Source organism: Pyrus communis, chromosome 4 (genome assembly GCF_041283825.1).
Source record: "Pyrus communis isolate YQ-2024b chromosome 4, ASM4128382v1, whole genome shotgun sequence".
NCBI lineage: Eukaryota > Viridiplantae > Streptophyta > Magnoliopsida > Rosales > Rosaceae > Pyrus > Pyrus communis.
The window spans coordinates 5,452,171-5,479,319 of NC_142568.1; the positions used below are offsets into that span (position 1 = coordinate 5,452,171).

Genomic DNA, 27,149 nt, shown 5'->3' on the forward strand with positions numbered 1-27,149 from the left:
TACAAACAATTTTGACGGTTTGGATCGTTGAAATTAGTTTTAGAGAATTCGTAAAACGATAAATTGACTAACACTTAGAGTTTATTTATACTTTTATTAAGTACAACATAAGATTTTGTGGTATCCACTTGTGTAAATATTTTAAATTGAAGATCGAATTCATTCATTATATTCATATAGGGTCAAGGAGTGTAGTTATAAAAAATCATCAAAATCGAAGTTAAAATAACCGTTAAATCGTGAATTTTCGTTTATAACCGTTGAAAAACTTTGTCCCGTTACTTGATCTCTGAATGTTTTTTTTTTGTGATTTTTTGCTGATGTGATCTCCAAGCATATACAAACAATTTTGACGGTTTAGATCGTTGAAATTAGTTTTGGAGAATTCGTAAAACGATAGATTGACTAACACTTAGAGTTTATTTATACTTTCATTAAGTATAACAAAAGATTTTGTGGTATCCACTTGTGTAAATATTTTAAATTGAAGATCGAATTCATTCATTGTATTCATATATGGTCAAGGAGTGTAGTTATAAAAAATCATCAAAATCGGAGTTAAAATAACCGTTAAATCGTGATTTTTCGTTTATAACCGTTGAAAAGCTTTGTCCCGTTACTTGCTCTCTGAATGTTTTTTTTTTGTGATTTTTTGCTGATGTGATCTCCAAGCATATACAAACAATTTTGACGGTCTAGATCGTTCAAATTAGTTTTGGAGAATTCGTAAAACGATAGATTGACTAACACTTAGAGTTTATTTATACTTTCATTAAGTATAACATAAGATTTTGTGGTATCCACTTGTGTAAATATTTTAAATTGAAGATCGAATTCATTCATTGTATTCATATAGGGTCAAGGAGTGTAGTTATAAAAAATCATCAAAATCGGAGTTAAAATAACCGTTAAATCGTGATTTTTCGTTTATAACCGTTGAAAAGCTTTGTCCCGTTACTTGATCTTTGAATGTTTTTTTTTTGTGATTTTTTGCTAATGTGATCTCCAAGCATATACAAACAATTTTGACGGTTTGGATCGTTGAAATTAGTTTTAGAGAATTCGTAAAACGATAAATTGACTAACACTTAGAGTTTATTTATACTTTTATTAAGTATAACATAAGATTTTGTGGTATCCACTTGTGTAAATATTTTAAATTGAAGATCGAATTCATTCATTATATTCATATAGGGTCAAGGAGTGTAGTTATAAAAAATCATCAAAATCGAAGTTAAAATAACCGTTAAATCGTGAATTTTCGTTTATAACCGTTGAAAAACTTTGTCCCGTTACTTGATCTCTGAATGTTTTTTTTTTGTGATTTTTTGCTGATGTGATCTCCAAGCATATACAAACAATTTTGACGGTTTAGATCGTTGAAATTAGTTTTGGAGAATTCGTAAAACGATAGATTGACTAACACTTAGAGTTTATTTATACTTTCATTAAGTATAACAAAAGATTTTGTGGTATCCACTTGTGTAAATATTTTAAATTGAAGATCGAATTCATTCATTGTATTCATATAGGGTCAAGGAGTGTAGTTATAAAAAATCATCAAAATCGGAGTTAAAATAACCGTTAAATCGTGATTTTTCGTTTATAACCGTTGAAAAGCTTTGTCCCGTTACTTGATCTCTGAATGTTTTTTTTTTTGTGATTTTTTGCTGATGTGATCTCCAAGCATATACAAACAATTTTGACGGTTTAGATCGTTGAAATTAGTTTTGGAGAATTCGTAAAACGATAGATTGACTAACACTTAGAGTTTATTTATACTTTCATTAAGTATAACAAAAGATTTTGTGGTATCCACTTGTGTAAATATTTTAAATTGAAGATCGAATTCATTCATTGTATTCATATAGGGTCAAGGAGTGTAGTTATAAAAAATCATCAAAATCGGAGTTAAAATAACCGTTAAATCGTGATTTTTCGTTTATAACCGTTGAAAAGCTTTGTCCCGTTACTTGATCTCTGAATGTTTTTTTTTTTGTGATTTTTTGCTGATGTGATCTCCAAGCATATACAAACAATTTTGATGGTTTGGATCGTTGAAATTAGTTTTGGAGAATTCGTAAAACGATAGATTGACTAACACTTAGAGTTTATTTATACTTTCATTAAGTATAACATAAGATTTTGTGGTATCCACTTGTGTAAATATTTTAAATTGAAGATCGAATTCATTCATTGTATTCATATAGGGTCAAGGAGTGTAGTTATAAAAAATCATCAAAATCGGAGTTAAAATAACCGTTAAATCGTGATTTTTCGTTTATAACCGTTGAAAAGCTTTGTCCCGTTACTTGATCTCTGAATGTTTTTTTTTTGTGATTTTTTGCTGATGTGATCTCCAAGCATATACAAACAATTTTGATGGTTTGGATCGTTGAAATTAGTTTTGGAGAATTCGTAAATCGATAGATTGACTAACACTTAGAGTTTATTTATACTTTTATTAAGTATAACATAAGATTTTGTGGTATCCACTTGTGTAAATATTTTAAATTGAAGATCGAATTCATTCATTGTATTCATATAGGGTCAAGGAGTGTAGTTATAAAAAATCATCAAAATCGGAGTTAAAATAACCGTTAAATCGTGATTTTTCGTTTATAACCGTTGAAAAGCTTTGTCCCGTTACTTGATCTCTGAATGTTTTTTTTTTGTGATTTTTTGCTGATGTGATCTCCAAGCATATACAAACAATTTTGACGGTTTGGATCGTTGAAATTAGTTTTGGAGAATTCGTAAAACGATAGATTGACTAACACTTAGAGTTTATTTATACTTTCATTAAGTATAACATAAGATTTTGTGGTATCCACTTGTGTAAATATTTTAAATTGAAGATCGAATTCATTCATTCTATTCATATAGGGTCAAGGAGTGTAGTTATAAAAAATCATCAAAATTGGAGTTAAAATAACCGTTAAATCGTGATTTTTCGTTTATAACCGTTGAAAAGCTTTGTCCCGTTACTTGATCTTTGAATGTTTTCTTTTTGTGATTTTTTGCTAATGTGATCTCCAAGCATATACAAACAATTTTGACGGTTTGGATCGTTGAAATTAGTTTTCGAGAATTCGTAAAACGATAGATTGACTAACACTTAGAGTTTATTTATACTTTCATTATGTATAACATAAGATTTTGTGGTATCCACTTGTGTAAATATTTTAAATTGAAGATCGAATTCATTCATTGTATTCATATAGGGTCAAGGAGTGTAGTTATAAAAAATCATCAAAATCGGAGTTAAAATAACCGTTAAATCGTGATTTTTCGTTTATAACCGTTGAAAAGCTTTGTCCCGTTACTTGATCTTTGAATGTTTTTTTTTTGTGATTTTTTGCTGATGTGATCTCCAAGCATATACAAACAATTTTGACGGTTTGGATCGTTGAAATTAGTTTTGGAGAATTCGTAAAACGATAGATTGACTAACACTTAGAGTTTATTTATACTTTTATTAAGTATAACATAAGATTTTGTGGTATCCACTTGTGTAAATATTTTAAATTGAAGATCGAATTCATTCATTATATTCATATAGGGTCAAGGAGTGTAGTTATAAAAAATCATCAAAATCGGAGTTAAAATAACCGTTAAATCGTGAATTTTCGTTTATAACCGTTGAAAAGCTTTGTCCCGTTACTTGATTTCTGAATGTTTTTTTTTTTTGTGATTTTTTGCTGATGTGATCTCCAAGCATATACAAACAATTTTGACGGTTTGGATCGTTGAAATTAGTTTTGGAGAATTCGTAAAACGATAGATTGACTAACACTTAGTGTTTATTTATACTTTCATTAAGTATAACAAAAGATTTTGTGGTATCCACTTGTGTAAATATTTTAAATTGAAGATCGAATTCATTCATTGTATTCATATAGGGTCAAGGAGTGTAGTTATAAAAAATCATCAAAATCGGAGTTAAAATAACCGTTAAATCGTGATTTTTCGTTTATAACCGTTGAAAAACTTTGTCCCGTTACTTGATCTCTGAATGTTTTTTTTTTTGTGATTTTTTGCTGATGTGATCTCCAAGCATATACAAACAATTTTGATGGTTTGGATCGTTGAAATTAGTTTTGGAGAATTCGTAAAACGATAGATTGACTAACACTTAGAGTTTATTTATACTTTTATTAAGTATAACATAAGATTTTGTGGTATCCACTTGTGTAAATATTTTAAATTGAAGATCGAATTCATTCATTGTATTCATATAGGGTCAAGGAGTGTAGTTATAAAAAATCATCAAAATCGGAGTTAAAATAACCGTTAAATCGTGATTTTTCGTTTATAACCGTTGAAAAGCTTTGTCCCGTTACTTGATCTCTGAATGTTTTTTTTTTGTGATTTTTTGCTGATGTGATCTCCAAGCATATACAAACAATTTTGACGGTTTGGATCGTTGAAATTAGTTTTGGAGAATTCGTAAAACGATAGATTGACTAACACTTAGAGTTTATTTATACTTTCATTAAGTATAACATAAGATTTTGTGGTATCCACTTGTGTAAATATTTTAAATTGAAGATCGAATTCATTCATTCTATTCATATAGGGTCAAGGAGTGTAGTTATAAAAAATCATCAAAATTGGAGTTAAAATAACCGTTAAATCGTGATTTTTCGTTTATAACCGTTGAAAAGCTTTGTCCCGTTACTTGATCTTTGAATGTTTTCTTTTTGTGATTTTTTGCTAATGTGATCTCCAAGCATATACAAACAATTTTGACGGTTTGGATCGTTGAAATTAGTTTTCGAGAATTCGTAAAACGATAGATTGACTAACACTTAGAGTTTATTTATACTTTCATTAAGTATAACATAAGATTTTGTGGTATCCACTTGTGTAAATATTTTAAATTGAAGATCGAATTCATTCATTGTATTCATATAGGGTCAAGGAGTGTAGTTATAAAAAATCATCAAAATCGGAGTTAAAATAACCGTTAAATCGTGATTTTTCGTTTATAACCGTTGAAAAGCTTTGTCCCGTTACTTGATCTTTGAATGTTTTTTTTTTGTGATTTTTTGCTGATGTGATCTCCAAGCATATACAAACAATTTTGACGGTTTGGATCGTTGAAATTAGTTTTGGAGAATTCGTAAAACGATAGATTGACTAACACTTAGAGTTTATTTATACTTTTATTAAGTATAACATAAGATTTTGTGGTATCCACTTGTGTAAATATTTTAAATTGAAGATCGAATTCATTCATTATATTCATATAGGGTCAAGGAGTGTAGTTATAAAAAATCATCAAAATCGGAGTTAAAATAACCGTTAAATCGTGAATTTTCGTTTATAACCGTTGAAAAGCTTTGTCCCGTTACTTGATCTCTGAATGTTTTTTTTTTGTGATTTTTTGCTGATGTGATCTCCAAGCATATACAAACAATTTTGACGGTTTGGATCGTTGAAATTAGTTTTGGAGAATTCGTAAAACGATAGATTGACTAACACTTAGTGTTTATTTATACTTTCATTAAGTATAACAAAAGATTTTGTGGTATCCACTTGTGTAAATATTTTAAATTGAAGATCGAATTCATTCATTGTATTCATATAGGGTCAAGGAGTGTAGTTATAAAAAATCATCAAAATCGGAGTTAAAATAACCGTTAAATCGTGATTTTTCGTTTATAACCGTTGAAAAACTTTGTCCCGTTACTTGATCTCTGAATGTTTTTTTTTTTGTGATTTTTTGCTGATGTGATCTCCAAGCATATACAAACAATTTTGATGGTTTGGATCGTTGAAATTAGTTTTGGAGAATTCGTAAAACGATAGATTGACTAACACTTAGAGTTTATTTATACTTTCATTAAGTATAACATAAGATTTTGTGGTATCCACTTGTGTAAATATTTTAAATTGAAGATCGAATTCATTCATTGTATTCATATAGGGTCAAGGAGTGTAGTTATAAAAAATCATCAAAATCGGAGTTAAAATAACCGTTAAATCGTGATTTTTCGTTTATAACCGTTGAAAAGCTTTGTCCCGTTACTTGATCTTTGAATGTTTTTTTTTTTGTAATTTTTTGCTTATGTGATCTCCAAGCATATACAAACAATTTTGACGGTTTGGATCGTTGAAATTAGTTTTGGAGAATTCGTAAAACGATAGATTGACTAACACTTAGAGTTTATTTATACTTTTATTAAGTATAACATAAGATTTTGTGGTATCCACTTGTGTAAATATTTTAAATTGAAGATCGAATTCATTCATTCTATTCATATAGGGTCAAGGAGTGTAGTTATAAAAAATCATCAAAATCGGAGTTAAAATAACCGTTAAATCGTGATTTTTCGTTTATAACCGTTGAAAAGCTTTGTCGCGTTACTTGATCTTTGAATGTTTTTTTTTTGTGATTTTTTGCTGATGTGATCTCCAAGCATATACAAACAATTTTGACGGTTTGGATCATTGAAATTAGTTTTGGAGAATTCGTAAAACGATAGATTGACTAACACTTAGAGTTTATTTATACTTTCATTAAGTATAACAAAAGATTTTGTGGTATCCACTTGTGTAAATATTTTAAATTGAAGATCGAATTCATTCATTGTATTCATATAGGGTCAAGGAGTGTAGTTATAAAAAATCATCAAAATCAGAGTTAAAATAACCGTTAAATCGTGATTTTTCGTTTATAACCGTTGAAAAGCTTTGTCCCGTTACTTGATCTCTGAATGTTTATTTTTTATGATTTTTGGTTGATGTGATCTCAAAGCATATACAAACAAGTTTGACGGTTGGGATCGTTGAAATTAGTTTTGGAGAATTCGTATGCCGTCAATCAAGTTCCGTGTGTGTGTGTGTATATATATATTTATTAAGTAGATTTAAATCTATTTATTTTGTACGTATAAATTATAATTGACTGGTACACGGAATAATACATACATCACGTGTCACGTGTGTCATTATAAAAATAGTGAGATATGTCATGACAGTCATGTGTGTGATAAAAAGTTAATAACTTAAAAAAAAAAAAAAAATTTCTCACCACTTCTATTAATTTTCATTTTTCCCTCTTTTTTTTGTTTCCTTTTCAACTTTTTCTTATCATTTTCACTTTTCCCTCCAACATCTTTCCCTAATTCCCTCACTTTTTTGTTTTATTTTCAACTTTTCTTAACATTTTCATTTTCCCTCCATTTTTTTTTTCAAAAAGGGCGGCAAGTTGACAAATGCATGATCATGATTCATGCATATTAAATTATTAATTAATATGCATTATAGTTTTTATAAATTTTAATATATATATATATATAATTAGTATAGATAGACTTAATATTTTGGGGGTATAATTATTATAGTATATATAATAATTATAATTATTATAAATTTTATAGTTAATTTAATATATATATATATATATATTTATTATAATTTTTAGGGGTATAAAATTGTAAAATTAATGTATATAATTATTACAGTATTTTTTTAGGGTTATAAAATTATAAAAATAATATTATGCTTATCGTGTATCGTGTTTACCCACGTGTATACCCGACCCAACCCGTTATCTTAACAGGTGCTTATCGGGTTACCCGATAAGACCCGATTCGTTATCGTGTCGACCCAAACACCTGTTAATTTCGTGTCGTGTCGTGTCGGGTTATCGGGTCGTGTCAGAAATTGCCAGGCCTTCAGCTAAAAAATTTTGACTAATTTTATAGGCCTTTCTCAGCTGAACAACACATTCAATCAGCATATTATGGAGCCTTTTTTTATATATACAAAATGATGAGATAGTTTTGCTAAACTCATTCAAATTACGGAGAGGGAAGATTCGTACTTGGATGCAAAAGGTGGAACACATTGTTGTAGCTAACTTAGTTAAATATATGTTTGAATTAGGGAAACGCTTTTCACACACTTCATTTTATCTATCTCTTGATTTTCTTTGAATTATTCAAACTAATAGCAAAAAAATAAACAAGAATGTGTAGAGGAAGAGTAAAAGAGTATGGAAATTACTTCCCCAAAATTATGCCGAGCAAACAAAAAGTGGTTAATAATGATAGTAATTCTTAAACTTATATCCGTGTTTCACTTTGATAATTCAAATTACTTTTGTTTAGCCAAGTTTTATATGCGTATTTGAGACCAATAAGTTGAGTCTTAAACCTTGAAAAACGAAATTAAACCTTCAATCTAATTAATCTTGGTGAACCACCAAGTTGGCCAACACGGTATTTGATATTTTTCGTGCCAACCAAAATTGTCTTTGTCATGCATGACTAGTCTTTATGGATGGTTCGCTTAAGACACTCAAGTCCCCTTCTTGCAAAGCTTACTGGAGTAAGTATCTCCCTTTAGTTTTCTTTTCACTCTTTTTCATTGTTAATTAATTAATAATAGACGTCTACGCTCTTAACCACTCGAACTATAAGCGTTTTTGGATTTTATGCGCAACACATACATAAAATATGAGTTGACACAAGCACTATGTCAACAAAGAAAGAAAAAAAGTGATTTTCGACACTCAATGTTTCTCTTCTTACACATCTTTGTTTATTTACAACATTTGAATTGAATAGTTTAAAAAAAAAGTCAAGTGACAAAAATAAACATGAGTACACCAAATCAAACAAAAGTGTGCAAATATTATTTTCCAAAAAATCATATTGAATGATATATATAGATTTGTGTTTCACACCTCCGAAGAAAATTAAAACTTTACCATAAAATCAATTGAAAACATCAAAACGGCATGAGGCTTAGGCTAGGACCAATAATAACGAAAGAAAAAAAAAGCACTAGACAAATGAAAGGTGCCGACTTTGGGATCATGTTTGATAGCAATAATGACCAATACAAATGATTCAAAGTGGGTTATTTAAGTGTACTCGCGTCATCCCTCATATATAATAAACTTGACATATTGTCTTCCGAAAGCGAAACTAAAGAAAACGAAGGGAGACCTTCAGGCCACCAAGAAAACAAAACAAGTAGATATCCCTTAATTAATTAAATCATTCTTATGTATGCACACTCAATCTTCAAGCATGAGTCTTGCTTACCTAAGATTTTCATTTGAGGTTCCGTAAGCTCTTGAAAGTTCATCTTGCTATTTAAATTCAATTTGGCTAACTAGTTAGTTGCAAGATGATGCACTCTATGAACATGCTACACATTATAATTTCAGTTCTCTATGATCAAACTTTTGCACCCTGAGACAAGATCGTAGAGAGAATGATTATTAAGGTTAGGCGAACCATGAAAAAGAGAGACCACCAAAGTAGAATCAACCTTCACAATAAAATAAGAGAAATTTCTAGCTTAAGCTATCTTCAACACATAAAACAAAACCCAAAGCTCAGCATGGAGAACTTTCCCAACTCTTTTTTTAACAATAAAATAAGTGATCCAGTAACTATGCTAATCTCTAATTAATCATTCACTTCCAAACACCCCGTTAGAACTAGTGTTCTAAAAAAGGGCCTAGGCGCTAGGCGGTGGTGACATGAGGCGTTTTCTTGCAAATTGGTTGGAAAAATCGGCTAGGCTCTAGACGGCTAGGCGGTTTATTTATTTATTTTATTTATTTATTTATTTATTTTTTGTAAATCCTATCTACATTACTATATTTCCTTATTTTCCTCCTATTTTGTATTTTATGTGGTTTTAAATTGTGAACTTATTGTACATGTGTCATCCTACAATACTCCTCACTATGGTTATATGACATATATGCTTAATGTGTTTTTAAATTTTGGACTTGTTGGATACTCTTTTTGCATTTTATCATTCTTTTATTATCTTATCCATGGATTTCATACAAATATAATTTTTTGTAAATGTCAATATACACTTATTTAGAAATTTACCTAAATCCGCCTAGGTGCTAGCTCGCCGCCCGACTAGGACCTAACTTTTGTTAGAACATTGGTTAGAACCAAGCCTCCAAAATAATGCATATATAGTATACTTATTTACAATAAAAAAGATTTAATTAACTTAAGAATGGAGCCGATTGGCAAGGGATTTGGTAAACTTTCAGAAAATGATTATGAAAACAAATTCTTATGTCCTACGCAGATAAAATCTTGAGTCTACCATTGCTGCAAAATTTAGATTGAGTGTTACTGTACCAAATGCTATGATATCGAAGGCTTTGAAGTAGAAGCTAGAAAATAAGGAATTAATTTTTGAAGGGTAATGCTAAGGAGACTAAATTTGAGGATAAAATTTTGAAAACTAAAGGACAAGAAAGTTGATTGGTTTATTACTTAAATGTCTATAAATGTGCTTATTTCTATTAGTGACATATCATTTAGTTTGCATATTTAATCTCTCTAGCATTACTCATTTTTGAATAAAAGAAAACCATATATTTTAATCACTCATGAATCATGAACGTATTGTTGGCGTAAGTCCAGTTTAGAATATATCACAAATATTGTTCTAACTTAATCAATTAATATTGAATGTTGGAATTTATCGCCAAAACTTCAATAATATTAGAAGTGAAATCTCATATGTAAGTTGTACATTATTTGTTATATTTTCAATATGAGACTCTATTCTTCAACATATATGTCATGGCTCATAAGGTTGGACCCAAAACAAATATTAAAACCATGAGGTATTTCTTGACTGTTGAACATTAATTTTGACCACTAGTCCTTTTCTCTCGTTTGAATTTACTTGGAAAAAACTTTCTGCATGATCAGTTCATACAATTGCTTAGTGATCTGTCCTAAGATGAAGACTTTGTCATAGTTTAAGTATAACAAGTTAAACCCAAACCAAACGCTCACTAGAAAATGATTTCTACACTCATACTCAATCATTTTACTTCAAATCACCAAATTTGGTCAACAAATAGAGTACTTTAAACTGATCAACTAACCTGACCTACACTTCAAGTTTCTAAAGCATATCCTATTTTCTTAATTTCCCCCAGATAAACAAAACCCAGAACCCACAAATCATTACCAACCCAGACAAAAGATGCCCATTTTTAATCAAGCAATGATTTTGAAAAAAAGAAAAAGAAAAAAAGGATTAGTCAAAGTAATTATTGGTTAACAGAAAACAGACCTAGTGGTTTACCCATCATTTACTCTTGAAAGTCAGAATCTCCAACTCAAATACAAGCAAGGAAGAATCTTGTTAACTTATCTTTCCACCATCAATTGAATTTCGAGTGCTCTTTTCCCATCGATCCTACCTATAAGCCCCCAAACTTTCGATGATTTCTATATATTCAAATTAAAATATTCATCAATCAATTTTTTTGTGTGTTTTATATAATTCATTTCTTAATCCAAATCCTTTCCATCGACCAATAAATTAGCCTATGCGTTCTCTTCCCTCTTCTGCAATCCCAGGATAACTAACACAACTGAAAAACCAAACCATGTTCCCATTTTTCAGGTACAACTCTTTCTTCTTCTTCATATGCCTCTGCTTCCTCTGTTTTTCCCGCCCTTCCTTTCCCGCCAGAATTTCACCGGACTCAGTAACTGTATTAACCGCCGCATCCGACGTCCACAACGCCACATGGCACGACTTCTCAAGGTTTCTAGACGCCGGGAAAGGAAGCCTAGTCAGTGGCATGTCCGAGCTTAAGAACTACTTCCACCGTTTTGGCTACTTACCCAATTCCAACTTCACTGATTTTTTTGACATAGAATTTGAGTCCGCCTTGACGCTATACCAGTCCAAGCTGAGCTTGCCCATCACAGGCAAGCTGGACACGGACACCATCTCGGCGATCATTTCACCGAGGTGTGGTGTCAGTGACACATCGCAACATACGGCTCTGCATGCGACGCGTCACTTCGCCTACTTCTACGGCAAGCCGAGGTGGGCGCGCCCTTCCCCCGTATCGCTCACATACGCTTTCTCCCCCAATCACATGGTCAGTTATCTGAACCCATCAGATGTTCGAGACATTTTTCACCGCGCTTTTTCGCGGTGGTCGGCGGTGATCCCTGTGAACTTCACTGAGACCGACGACTACGCTTCCGCGGATATCAAAATAGGGTTTTACCGCGGCGACCACGGTGACGGGGAGCCGTTCGACGGGGTGTTGGGGGTGCTGGGGCATGCTTTTTCGCCCGAGAACGGGAGGTTCCACCTGGACGCGGCGGAATCGTGGGCCGTTGATTTCAAAACGGATAAGTCAAAGGTGGCGATTGATTTGGAATCGGTGGCGACTCATGAGATAGGGCATGTACTCGGGCTGGCTCACACCTCGGTCAAGGAGGCCGTTATGTACCCGAGCCTGAGTCCTCGGACCAAGAAGGTGGACCTCAAGATTGATGACGTGGAAGGTGTCCAGGCTTTGTATGGGTCAAACCCTAATTTCAAGTTTAGCTCATTGCAGAGTGAAAATTCTTACAATCATGCGGTTTCTTTGGAGTCAAGGTCTTCCCCTAAGTGGTCCATTTTTTTAACACTCACCACCACTTTGGTATTGCTCTTAGGCCTTAATTTGGCCTTCTGAGAATGATTGGTAGCCTCCAATTTCTTTTTTTAACCTTTTTTTTTTTTTTAATTTTTAAATTGGTTGAAAATTTTTATACTTGTATTCTTTGTAGTGAAATTTTAGGGACAAAATACTAATAGAAAGTTAAAAAGAATTCTTTCTATATCATCCTTATGTGTTTGGTTTGGGAATATGGTGTCGTATGGATTTTATTTCGGCGAAAACGGTAAAACACACTTTTTTCTTTTTTCTTTTTGTAAGCTCTTATTTATTTATGACTGTTTAGGTTGAATGAATCAAAAGAAAATCAAGAGACATAATTAAAAAGGGTATGTATAAGCAAAAAAGATTGGTATGGGAATCATTTCCTAAGCTTTTTATATGTAGGCTTTTTGTCTATAAAAGAAGGCAGAAGGGAAAACCCCAAAAGGATAATGACAATGAGAAGTCAAAGGTTGTGTCTAATTAAGCTGAGGGCTGATCAATCCTAGCTACTGGGAATGTTTTGTGAGATGGAAATCCTATGCTACCAACCCAACTTCTGTGATGCATGCAATTTCCGGGCACTGCAAAGAATATGCTTGACCTATAAAAGGGGAGGAATTAAAGGTATCACTTACATCGCAAGATAGGTAATTGTACCAGTCTCTCGCAGAGCATGTCAGAAGGAACATCTAACGTGCATGGGAGGATATATAAGCTTGGTCGATAAAAAAAAAAAAAAAAAAAATCAATTCAGTTGACTCGCATATAAAAAGATCAAAAAAAAAAAAAAAAAAAAAACAATATCAAACTGGGCTTTCATTTGTAAGTGAGAGATCTTAAGTTCGATTCTCACCAAATGAGAATTTGAACCGCATTATTGCTAGCCCATTATGAAGCTAAGCTCACCCTCTCCCCTTAGTATAGATAATATCGTTTGGTCAAAATAAAAGGTCTACCTAATACCCAATATGTACACTTAGGACGAAGACCCAGTTTGATATTGCTTTTTTTTCACCAAAAGCTACTTCACTTTAAAGTTAAGCAGTAAAAAAATGTTTGCTAAAAATAAAATATCTTACTTATTTTAAAAGCAATAGTCTCCAAACAATAACTTTTAAAAGAAACATGTAGGATACCTTTTAAAGCTGCTTTAATAAAAAACGAAGTTGAGCCTTTAATATATATTTTTAATTATTGTAATACGCTCATTATTTTAAAACATAACATTATTTATCTTTCTAGACACATTTTATCTTTGGAAAACAAAGACATCACACCCCCATATACCACTACAAACCCTAATCTTTTATGCACCACCATTGCCAGTGCCACCACTAATGTTGCCACCGCCACCACAACTACAACCACCACCATAACTATACCTGCCACAGTACCACCACAACCACAACTGCCACTACCATCGTTGCAGCCACTGCTGCTGCCACCACCACCATAAACACCACTACCACCACAGCCACAAATGCCACCATCACCACCGATATTGTCGCCTCCCCTATCACCATTGCTACCTCTGTAGCCCAACCACCACACCTCTTTATCGGCACCACCATGACCATCATCACAACCATTGCCTTCGTCACCATATCGTTATCATCGCCCACATTATCAAGTCTATTTTCTCATTATATACAATTGTATTCTTTTTTATTAAAATTTACCAAACACTTTTATAGTGCTTTTCATACAACACTTTTAAAAATACAGTTTATCAAATAGTCAACTACTTTATTTTGCAGCTGATTATTCTTAAAGCACAGTAGGAGCAGTTTTTTTTTTTTAAAAAGCATAACAATCCCAAACTAACCCAAAGGCAGAGATTTGTATGGATAGAGACATTATAAAACAACAAAGTCACAAACTAAAAATCTAAAGAATTTACTAAAAAAATACTTATTTATTAATCCATAAGATTTTGCATACAACAACATATTACAATTTCCCTTGACTCGTTTTCATACTTAGAAAGCGTGCATGACAACTTCATACCAGTACCATCAAATATCTCTTTCTATAAACATAACCATGTTATCATTCATTCATTGATATCCGATCCGATTTCTCAATCGATTCTTTAGAAATTTCATGACCGAAATGCTTTTTCAACATTGGCAGCAGCAACTAGAATAGTTAATATTAATGTCAAAAGCAAGTAAACTAGCAACACACCTTACTAATGTCACAAACATGTACATTTACAATAAAATAAAATAAAACAGAATAAAAACAAACTAAGGGGGCCAAAGTAGCTCTGTCCTCGCGTACCCTGCTCTAAATATAGTTTAGAATAAGTTCAATGACTGATTTGGACCAAAAACCAGTAACGGTAGATTGATCACTTATCATATTCTAGAAAAAGAGGGTATATTACTATTGTTTGAATGCACTCCCTTATGTGAGAATGTGAGGACAAAATCCCACATAGGTGAGGGACTAAACCATGCAAGGGTTTGTAAGAGGTTAGACTTCTCCTCGTATTGTCAATTAATTTTATGGTGGAACCTCAACTTTCTTCATTGTATTAAAGTAGGTTGCCCCTCATGTGCAGCCCAACAACCATACACGCTTCATGTCACCCACGTATTAGGCTGGAAAATTTGCCACACGTGAGGGGCCATGTGGGAATGTAGGTGAGTAATTGGCTATATACTTTGCCTATTAATGATCCTCAAGTGTTGTAAGGATCTTAGTAATTGGCTTGCCTATTAATGATCTTAGTAGCTGAGCTATATAATTTGCCTAGTGAAAGTCGGTGAGCATGTTAGGCAAGGTACGTTTCCAGGTATAATGGACAACATTATATGGGCAATGCCATGTCCAACATCAGGTTGGATATGTCTGAAAGGGTTGTCATATGGGTGATTAGGTATAAAGGTAGCATATGATACTAGACAACTAACTTCCCCACAAAAATACCTAAGCATGAGTTAATTCGATTTGTCACATGTTTTAACTTGCATTAGTACACTCGTATTCGAGAACAATAATGTCATCTAAACACTAATCTTAAATCAGGGATGACGCCAAACGACATTGTTCAATCCTAGGATTTTCTAAATTTTTCGACTTGGCTTAGGGAGCTTGGTTGTGTGGTTGTAGCATGAGCTGCATGCTCAAGTGCTGGCCTTTTAGGTCATGGCCTCATTTTGGACAAGTGTCAAACCTTGGAGCAGTTATCTTGATTTTTTAGCAGGAACTGTTGCTAAATCTTCAACATCCAAGTTTTGTTCTTCCTTTGTTGCACTATTTCATGTTGATTATGTGGAAATAAAGTTAAAGAGTCTGAGAAAGAGTTAACAGAAGTTGTTAGAAGTTGGTGACAATGTTATATTGTTTCAAACCCTTGTGGGTCCCTTACCACTTAGTACTGCAGTGTAGTGGTACTTCTTTGCTAGTAAGTGAGAGGTTTTGGGTTTTTTTCTCGTAAAAAGCGATTTCAAACCAAATTATTATGGCTAGCCCATTATGAGATTTAACGCACTCCTCTATCTCTTAATGTAAATTATACCGAACTACAAAACTTGTCGGTGTCCGCAAATAAAGATTTTTATATTTGCTTTCTAAAGATCTTAAATCCTACGTGGTAATTTTTTTTATTTATTTTTAACCAACGATATTACTTACACTAAAAGAGGTTGGGGGTGGGGAAGTGGGTTAAGCCTTACAGCTCACACTGAGCTAGCCATAATAATGTGTTTCAAATTCGTCTTTCGCGAGAGTTGAACCTGAAAAAATTCTTACTTATAAGTGAATAAAAATATCACAAGACTGTAGTACTAAGTGGCTCATATGTGGTAATTTTACATATAAACAGAAACCGAAATTGAAAATAAACAGACTTTCTCTATTTCCCATTGATTTATCGTAAACCCAACCAAGACAAAAGAAACCGAGCCCAACAAATATTTGCCAAAAGCCCAGACCAATAGGCATCAAGAAGCACATCTATTCACTCTCACGGAGCTTGTGCTGCTAAAACCCTAAACCCTTTTGACATCATTTTTCAGATCAGATCTCATCTGCTTATTCACATCACCGCAAGCCCCTGCAATGGCTTCAGCCTGCAGGCAATTCGCCAACAGAGCTTCCCTATCGTCCATCCGATCCGCCGTCAGATCCAGCGTCCCAAAATCTTCCGCTTCACGCTTCCCTCTCCCCACCGCCTCCTCTCCCTCCTCCGCCCCTCCTCGACGTTTCTCGCTCTCCAGGTTTGCGTTTTATTTGGGTTTTCATTTTAATGCTTTTTAAATTCATAATTTGTGGTTTTTAACCATTGAGTTTGGATTGTTGCTGCGCGTTTTATTTGGGGCAGGCCTCCGGGTGCGTTGGGATGCGTTCAGTCACTACTTCCACTCCACAGCGCGGTGGCGGCGGCGAGGTTGACGTCGTCGCTGAGCACTACATCGAGGAGCTGCCGAGCGCTCTCACAGGGTACTCTCTGCTGCACCTCTCCCGGCCTCTAATAAAAATTTTGCTTTCTTTTCTGTGAGTCACTTTTGCTTTTATCACATTTGTAATAATTGTATTTATTTCCATTCCATGTCTTTGTTTTCGTGTTTGCTCACTTGGGTTCTCCTTAAAACTTGAGCTTTGCATTGTTGTTTCTGTTGAGTGTTGCATCTGAACAGGCTTGATTGATTAGTAATTCCCCTTTTGTAATGCATTTTTGTGTCCGGTGGAACCCGAATAGGAAATTTAACTTATAGAATGCCCCTTGGACATTTTCGGAGATAATTACGGTCTAGATAGGAGTTACACAATTTTGGGTAACCCAAAATTGTTGCGTCGTTGAAATGAGCACTCTCTGTGTAAGATTGGCACATCAGGTTTCCTTTAGAGGTTCCTGGATGTTCAATGAGGCCGTAGTTTTGATAATAAGAAAATTTAAGGAAATGAAAACGATGGTGGATGTGCTTTTGATAGGGATGTTATCTGACTGGAATATTTGGTTCCTGCAGGCACATAATGTCCATTATGCTTGAACCTGGTAGTTAAGGCTTGCTGCGTCATTACCAAGTACGAAACTATGAATTTTCCTCAAAAACCTTAAAAATGCTTAACTATGTTAGTTTGGAGGCTTGTATTTCGTCTTTTGTTTGATTTGGTCAGTTTTTATGATTGTACCGGCACTTACCACATTTTGTTTTCTGTGTCCACAATCTGTTTTGCTGGTTTAGTTTGATAATCTGTAGATTAGGAATGTCCAACGATTCATATGGGTTACTATGATGATGAAATGTTTTCCATTGGGCTGTAGTACACTTAATTGATCATATTTGGCCATATTACGACAATATATTTTGAGTTTGAAAGTGAGCGTATTGGGTTAATGTCTTGAAAACCGTAACTAATGCAAGTGTAATGGTAATATGGCAAGAAGATATGATTGTATGGAGATAACAAAAGAAAACTTAAAAGTACAAACACTTTGGCTTAAGTTTGTTGAACTTATATTCGTATACCATGTCTAAAATAATAAAATGCTTTGATAACATAGCTGCTCCTTGTCCCAGATGGAATTGATGGTACGTGAGACATGTATGCTGTATATGGAGGTGGGCCCTGCCATTTATTCTCATTGTGTCTGACTTAAAACATTGACGAAAACTAGATATACGTACATGTTGATCGGTGATTATTGGACAATGTTCCTACCCATATGTATTATGAGAGCAAGTTTTAGTGGATGTTGCATATTTGAGTTTACTTTTTTGTTAGTTTAATTTTGTTGTAGAACATCTCTGCAACGTCCCCATGATCACATTTCTTTAACGTTGTTGTGGAGTCGTTCTGATTGGGTTCCTTAGTTAAAGAAACTGGGAGTGCAACAGTCTCTGCATTATTCTCCTCTTATAGAGAGTTTCGTTTTGTTTCCTAATTTAAGCCTTTGTATTGTTTGATGATCCAGAGCTTGGTCTGTCAGGTCCGAGGTGATTCGTAGCAGGCTGTCACAGTTACAAGAAGTTACCCTTCACAAGAATGGAAAAGCAAACAGTTTGTAGTTTTATTTATTCAAAACCCTTATTGAAGCTAAAATTGATTTTTCCTAAAGATAGGATGCCAGCACTTGTTACATAATAATTCAATTTTGCTTGTTCACTATGTATTTATGAATCTTTGATTTCGAACATTAATCCGTGTTCATTGCCTTCCTTCTTAAGTCTAGTTTACCATGCTTGATGCCCATCCCTTTGATATTTGGTCAAAATTTATGCAATCTAAGGTTGCATTTTGTGATTTTTGGTGGATTTTTTTCGATTGTTAGGTTTGAATTCACCGCAGTAAGAATCTCAGGGGATTTTAGACCTATCCTGCTGAACAAACACACACCGTGCCGAGAATGCATCCAAGAGCGGTTTGTACTTTGAATAAGGCTATTTGAAGGTTGCTGTTAAAGGAAATTTTTAGCTTATTGCATTCTTGACATTCACTATCTTGCAAAATTGTTCGACGTTATCTCCTTCAGTCATGTTTTTAGAGAGACAAATTTCACAGGGAAGCTTGGACCTCTCTTGATCACTCGCAATATTTCCTGAGTTTGTGAGCATGATCACTCCGAAATATTTTTTCAGTTTCGGACCTAAGAATTTCTCCTTATGTTGACTAATCTTTAGGAGTTGTGATTTGATCATTTTAGTTGGGAGTGTAGTCGGAGTTTTGTGTTCAAATTTAATTTTTTTTCTTAAGCAAAAACAAAATGGAAGGGTCAATCCTCCTAGTGGAGCAAAAACCTGATAGAAAAATATAGCTATGAAGCTGCAGGTCACAGCAAGAGACATCGCATTGCTTAACAAACAAACAAATGCAACACGAAAAATTGATGTAATTTAGGAAATCCCCAAGGAAAAAAGAAACAGATACATGAAGGGATAACACGGTCGATAATCCGAATTCACAATATGATATAAGTATTTGTAATGTGTGACAAGAAAAAGTTACTCCTTACATGTTCATTCTATGGAGGGACAATGCTTTGTCGTTTTGAGGGGATTAGACATGAAAAAAAACTTGTCCATTTCAATCCTTCTGAAATTGATTACTTTTTTTTTTTTTGAGTAATGTATCTCCTACTTCCAAGTTGGTCACAACCTTTTTATTTCTTCTTTCAGTATACTTTGAAATAGTGACTTATCCAGTCCAATTCAATCCTCTATACCAAATGAGATCTATGTACATATTGCTTTTTGAAAAAAATTGAACTCATACCATAAAAACCAATCGACAATATGAGAGTTGCCCAATTACTTATTTCTTTTGTCTCGATATGGGATTAATATTCAACACTTTTATGCAGTGAAAAGCATGTCCTTGAAATAACGAGGATCCTCTCCGGATTCTCTTTGTGAGGATTCCGGGGATCTTTCAATCACGTTTGTTTGTCGTACATCGTGCGATTAGTTTGCATCAGATACTGTTTATATTCAATTTTAAATAAAAAAAATTACAATGATTTTCGATCATACATAGTTCGTACAAGCCCCATGACAACAAACCTTTGCAACACATAACCCAAGTTGACAAAATCATACCATCGGTGTATACAGATTTGAAGTAGGATTCTATTCCCTCCTTACCTATTTCATCCCTATGTACTTTCATTTTTCTTTTTCTTTTTGTTTTTCTAAAAGAAAAACATCACAGGATGTTAACGTAACTTAATCGTAACCGTTCAAATAAGATAAGATAGAAGGGAAGAAAGATTAGAAAGGGAGAGAAATCCTACTCTTACAGACTTTTGCACGACTCATACTTCGTCGGACAGAGGTTGTTTGAACGAAATGATTCATCGCCAAAGCAGTTAGGTTTTTTTTTTTAATTTTTTAATTTTTAATCTATTATTATTATTATTATTTTTTTTTAATACTAAATAATACAATATGAAGTCTTAAATATCTGCGACTTTTATTAGGTCTAATGGTATCTGCTCTACTTCAAAGTTGACAGTCATAAGTTGAACACAAAAAAAGTAACGAATTCAATGCTTAATTAAGTGATTGGTTTATTGTCTGACTTTACTCAAATCCTCAGACTCCAAATGCCATTGTGTTAAAGAAAGTGCACTACCAACATCTACACAGAGAAAATACAATCATCCTTTTGATTAAAGGGGCTTTTAGATTTAGGTCTAAAAACATAGATGATTTTTAGGAGTGAGTCCAATTATCTAATTACATGTTTTTATTTCTTTTATACTCATTTTATATTTTTTTAAAATATTAAAAATCAATTAAAATCTTCTAATATTATGCATTTTTCAACTCCAAAAAATCTAATTAATATCTTACCAAAAAAAAAAAAAAAAAAAACTAACATACTAACATAAATTATCTACAAAACATTGTACCTTAACTCAACTAACAAATATATGAATATATATTATACCTGTAAGCGAGGTATGAAACCTAACTAAAAGGTAGGAAAAAACATAATATACCTACAAGCAAGACACATGAATTTGTGACATGTTGATTATAAAAAAGAATATGTCATATAAATACATAAAAATAATTAACCTGTGATATAGGTTGTGACAACCCGCTCCAAATTTTACGTTTTTATTTTATTTTAAAAATGTGAATTTACTAAATTGCCCTAGAGGCAAGGGCTTTGACTTATGTTGAGCATCGTCTAGAGAGACGTATGACTTATTCTTTTAACATATTCTCATAATACTCGTGGATGTGAACGCAGAGGCGAAAGCCGTTTGCGAGTCCGGATTATAACGGTATAGTTACGGACGTTCGAAATTGGTTATTCAAGGTTTAATGTTTATCTATATATATAAAGTGAGAAGGATTAAAAGGTGAAACATTCAAAATACCAAAAATTGTCCTTCAAGAATTCTTAAAATTACAATTGAACCATAAGAATTTAAAGTAATTCACCACATTTTAATTTTGAATGAATTTTAAATTTAAAACTTTAATTAAAAAAAAACTCCCATGTTAGTGGGCGGTTTCATGGTTTTGCTTCATTTTTTTTTATGAATAATTTTTTAATAAAAATATAAAATAGTTATTTAAAAATAAAATTAAAAGACATAATCAAATATAAAAAGACCAATTACCACACGCGAGAGGCTAGTTTAAATTAAATCCCCACTTTGTAGGCGAAACCCAATCAGAAAATGGAGGGAGGAAAGAAGAAGTAAAGTTGGCAGCCAATCAAAAAGAAGGAAGAAAAGAAAAGAAAAAAAAAAAAAATGGGAAAGCTCCCCCAAAACCGTGACCGTCGTGCACGACCACCCATTTTCCAAGGCCGATTCCGGCCAACTCCGGCGGATTTTTTCGATGCCACTACCACCATCTTGAAGCTCTCATTCCCCTCTAAAAAACCCACCCAAGAACCACCTTGATTAACCATGGTATGAGGCGGTTTGAGGCCACGAAAGTTGACGAAAATCAATGGTGCTCCGGCCACCCTTCTCGATTTTCCGGCAAATCGGCAAAGCAATGGCCGATGCCACCACTTGGGCTTTGTAACCCATCATCCCAGGAGCAAAACCCAACCAACCTTGACCCCGTTGGACCACCGTAGACGACGAATCGATGTCGGGAAGTTTTAGGCACCCGCCGGCTTCGTGGGCAAAATTGACCATCTTCCGTCCACTTTTGGACTTCGTGGCAGGTATGAAAGTTGCTCCACTCACTGAGATATTCATTTCTGTGAAGTTTGAGAATTTTTGGAAATAGTTGAATTTTCCGGCGAGTCGGGGCGGCCGACCGCCACCCGCGGTGGCGCGTGCGGCGGCGCGTGGCCAGTGGGCCGCCAATGCTATTTTTAGGCTATGTCAAATGTCTTGAATTCAGTTTTGTCATTTGAATGACGTAGGTTGATAGTTGGAACCTAAATTCGTTACGATACGTTACTTGATAAAATGTGAATCGATGATCCGACCGTTGGATCGTCACCAAAATTGGATACATTATAATAAGTAATATTTAAAGATTATAGGAATTTACGGATCGGGAATCCGACTTACGGATCTTCCTGAATTGGATTTGTAAGTTAGTAAAATAAATGTTCACGGCCACTTGTTTTAGGCAATTGGCGGAGATCTGACCGTTGGATCGTAATGAAATTTTAATATGTTATTCTAGAAACATATTGTGGATTGTTGGGAGTTGCAGATTGGAAATCTGATATGCGGATCTTCCGGGTCAAGTTATAGAGGGTTGTAAACCCTACCGTCGATCTTTGATCGACGGTTGACTTGTGGTCAATGGGTATCAAACTATTTTAGAATGTCGTTGAGGTTGTGTTTTATGTGAATTATATATTCTACGGATAAGAGTTCTGAGATGTGATTTGATAATTGGTCACATGGACCAATCATTGAGGACGCCTCGATGCGTGCGCTAGAGAATCATAGCGTGGACTCCAGGTGAGTGCATATTTTCCTTTTTTATCGTACATATTGTTGAGAGTTCTATCGACACTTTTAAATTGATTAGGCATATTACTTTCATATATAATTATTGTGAATGCTTGAAGTACCAATATGAACTACGAATGGCTTGATCCCTGTCTAGGGTACGTAGGCAGTCTAACGAGAGGTTAGATGCAGCCATAAAGTATTTGAGACAAAAGCCTTATTTGGAAAATTGAGTAATGCGAAGGAAATTGATAAAGACAAGTGTTAGTTTTGTGAATTAGTTAGTTAATTAGTGTTAATTGGGTTATTATGGATAATTATCCCTGAAAATAAGTAGTTCGGGAGTAGAACGTTATTGATTGTACATTTCACACCGTATTGTTTATAATTGAAAATGCTACAACATGGTTGAGTTTTAGATTGCATCATGGTATATCCATACGTATACTACTTGCATATAATTATTGGGAATGCTTTCAAGTGCAAAGGTGGACGCAGGACACCCAGGTAAGCTTCAGGTGAGTATATGTTGATGTTAGTGATGGTAGTGAGTACGATTGTGTTGAGACATAGTATAGCTCATAAACCTGCACCCCGGTGTTAGTGCTCCCGCCCGTTGCCAGGGCACAGTCCTTCACGTGATGTTCACCTCTCGCACCTTACGCTCACCTTGGATTCAAGGTAGGTGCACAGTCCTGTCGTACAGACCACTTTAGGTGGTTCCGACTCGTAGGTGACCCGCGATTATTCGCCCAGTCTTCACGTGATCGTAGCACTTGAGCGTATTTATTTACACCCAGTCCTGTCGTACAGACCACTTTAGGTGGTTCCGACTCGTGTGCAGGTATACTTATTGAGCTATTGGCTAGCCAGGATTGATGAGATATGGATAAGTCGTACAGGTCACTATAGGTGACTCCGACTTATATGCTAGCCATGATTGATGAGATATGGATAAGTCGTACAGGTCACTATAGGTGACTCCGACTTATATGCTAGCCAGGATTGATGAGATATGGATAAGTCGTACATGTCACTATAGGTGACTTCGACGCTAACCATGATTGATGAGATATGGATAAGTTGTACACGTCATTTTAGATGACTCTAACTGATATATCACTTTGTATTGATTTAGTTCATTTGGCCTACTTATTAATGTATGGTGGAGTTGATGGCAAACCGTGGTTTTGGTCATTTCTGAGTATGGTTTGGATATATGTATATATGTTGTACTGTCTTATGGAAAACGATACGGGTTTTACAATTAGGGGCATTACTTTTAGAGAGGTAATAACTTTGGGAAGTTTGGTTTTATTGCTTACTCACACCTTCTGTTTGGTGCCCTCCAGGTTTTAGCTGCTGAGTTTGTATCGACAAGAATCTGTGGCGAATCTTAGTATTGTTGGATAATTCTGAGGGTATGATTCTTACCCGCACTATTGTACCTTACCTATGCTCTGACATCGCGTGTGATATGGGTTCGCTCCCACTCATAGCGCACTCTGGTACTTTGACACTTTTAGATTCAAATTTATTCACTTTTTCTACACTCTATCACATTTTATGGCTTCGTCACCTTCCAGGTGTCGGCCAGCACAGCTCGATTCAGGGTCCAAGTGGACTTTCTGGGTCGGGGTGTGTCATAGGTTGATTATAAAAATTAAAAATAAAATCTATAAATGGGGTTTAAAGCAGGAGGAAGAACAAGAAATTAAAAAAAAAAGAAAGAAGAAATAATTAGGAAGAAATTTGATTTTTGTAATAAATCTTATCATTGAATAAATAATTATTGATAATAAAATAATTAAATTTAAGGAATTAGACTTATTTTAATAAATTGGACTATTCCTACTATTAGCTAAAAAAATTGGACTTATATCAAGTTTTCCCTTGATGATTGATTAAATTCAATCATCCTCTTGTACTAATTGTTCAATACACATAGGAAACGAGAACATTTTGGACCTATAGCGTTATTTGGACTAAACAGCCCTTCATTAGCCTTCAAGAATAAATAATACGAAAAAACATTTGAGGTAGGTAATTCTATTGGCAATTCATTAGTACATCACTTCTTTTGAAATAAAATACAAAATTTACTAGTACTAATTTTTTTTTTTTGTAAAGTAAAAGATTTTAAGTTTTATTATCGTAAATAATGAATTCAATACAATATTACTATGGAGACTGCCATATTGTGTGGTTTAACTTATCCCACCAGATACCAAAACAATGATTTTTTTTTTAACAAGCGTAACTATCTACTTAAGAACTGGGTGAATGGGCTAAACCTTACAATGAGCTAACAATAATGTGATTCAAATTCACATTTCAAAGCAGTAAAACTTATACTTCCACATCCTCACCACTGAGCGTGACATTTGTTACACCACATTATACTAATAGAAGTATGATCTACTTATATTGATTCACCTTCATTAGAGAAGTAGTACAATCTGGTCTACCAAAATGCGTTCTCCCAATATTCTCGTAGAGTGTAGATTACGGTGTCAAATCAAGAACTATTCTATTTTTAAAGGAATGAATCTGCACATCATCAAACCAATTATTTATTTGTTTTTTTTTATTATTATTTTTTGCGGTAGTTAACCAAGAAGGTAATTATTACCCTATAGTTTTGGTTTTTAATGGGAAACCAAGAAATTTTATATTTATTTTAATTTTTGAAGATGTTAAAAGAAATTTTATATTTATTTTAATTTTCGAAGATGTTATTAGCACTTCAAATTAAATAGTCTTTAAGCATTTTTTTGCTATTTTGTAATATGTTAATAATTGTTTTTATTTTTATTTTTATGTCAATTACAAATTGTGACAGCCCGTCCCGAATATGTATATTATTTTATCCTTGATAGCATGAAATGACTTTTATATCCTTGGACGTTAGATGGTGTTGTGTGACATGCATTTTGGTTGTGGTCCAATTCATGTTTTCCTTAGTTTTTGGAACAAATTAGAACTTAGGTTTTATTTTATTTTCTTTTGTTTTGGTTGACTGCCATCTGGACCTCACACACACATCCATACCACTCTCCTGTTGACTATCTCCTCCCTCTCGAATTTCTTTCCATTTCCGTACAATTGTACGGACAACTTCTCAAGCCACTTGATCATTCATGGATCGAGGTTGTGGTTGGTGTTTTTGGATTCCTTGCAAGCTCAGGAGTCAATCTATACTCGTAGTTGGATGTGAAGACTTCAATTACTCGAGAACTAGAAAACCACGATGAGGTGCACTGTTCATCCATCATGACCAAGGAGGTTTTGTTGAGTTTGGAGGTGTTAGAGAGCCTTAGAACTTCTTCACGAAGCATAGGGAAGAATTTTGGAAGGTTTTGGACGTTAGGAAGCTGGGGTTTGACAAGTTGCAGAGGTGGTCGGATTATCGTGATTTTTCCAGCGAGATTCCATGAGTTTTAGGACTTAAAAGTGGTAAGGATGTGTTCCATTCATCCTTAGCTTCATTTTGGTTTAAATTTCATGGATTTTGGTGCTAAAATGAAGAAGATATGATGATTAGAAGTTTTTCCAGTTTTCGGGGATGCAAACGGCGGCCGGCGACGGCTCAGGCGAGGATCACCAGAGAAGACGAAGAATATTTCGTCAACTCTGACGGAATATACTAACGGCGTTACTAACGACGTCAAGTACATTTAACAGTATATTCCATTTTTGGATGAAATATTCCCTAACGCCGTTAGGGTTTCTGTACGTGTGCCAGGCACGTGCCTGCACGTGGCTGACGCGTGTGGCCGTGCCTTGGCTGGCGCGTAAGGGCACGTGGGTGATCATAATTTTTTTCTAAAAATATGGGGATGTTAGTGGGGTTGAGTAGATCACGTTGGTATATTCAAACATACCAATTAAGCAACGTGTGAGAAGTTATTACCTAGTTTTGTTTATGTGCTTTAAAATAACGTTTATATGGTTGTTTTGCATATAGGTGAGACCTATCCAGAGGACGACCCTTCTACATATCAGTAAGTGGGCTTTTGGTTTTCGGTATATATATATATATATATATATATATATATATATATATATATATATATATATATATATATATATATATATGCTTGGTATTTTTCCCAAAAAATTAATTTAAATGATTCATATGTTTTGAAATGCCATGCCAAATGTCTTATACTTAGAATATGTATTTAGTAGTTGCACATATTGTCATTCACGTGATGTTCACCTCCCGCACCATACGTTCACCTTGGATCCAAGTTAGGTGTATAGTCCTGTTGTACAGATCACTATAGGTGG

General features: G+C 34.0%; 2 protein-coding genes across 17 annotated transcripts; both read left to right on the forward strand.

The window, feature by feature from the left end:
* Positions 1 to 11,190: 11,190 nt before the first annotated feature.
* On the forward strand, positions 11,191 to 12,702 carry LOC137721730 (Matrixin family protein). The gene has a single exon (XM_068460753.2). The coding sequence runs from the start codon at positions 11,405 to 11,407 to the stop codon at positions 12,494 to 12,496; it is 1,092 nt and encodes a 363-aa protein (XP_068316854.2). The 5' UTR covers positions 11,191 to 11,404; the 3' UTR covers positions 12,497 to 12,702.
* A 3,742-nt stretch (positions 12,703 to 16,444) lies between these two features.
* Positions 16,445 to 18,633, forward strand: LOC137722867 (protein NONRESPONDING TO OXYLIPINS 2, mitochondrial). Of its 16 annotated transcripts, none has more exons than XR_011066806.2 (5): positions 16,445 to 16,689; positions 16,794 to 16,966; positions 17,440 to 17,497; positions 17,995 to 18,036; positions 18,390 to 18,633. XR_011066806.2 is itself a non-coding variant. In XM_068461974.2 (4 exons), the coding sequence occupies exons 1-3, from the start codon at positions 16,532 to 16,534 to the stop codon at positions 18,012 to 18,014; spliced, it is 297 nt and encodes a 98-aa protein (XP_068318075.2). In that variant the 5' UTR covers positions 16,445 to 16,531; the 3' UTR covers positions 18,015 to 18,036; positions 18,390 to 18,633. The 16 variants fall into 16 exon arrangements, 6 of the variants coding, with proteins under 6 accessions (XP_068318075.2, XP_088548529.1, XP_068318071.2 ...); XR_015961512.1 differs by having other exon boundaries at positions 18,405 to 18,633; XR_011066810.2 differs by having other exon boundaries at positions 16,794 to 16,912.
* The last annotated feature ends 8,516 nt before the right edge of the window (positions 18,634 to 27,149 follow it).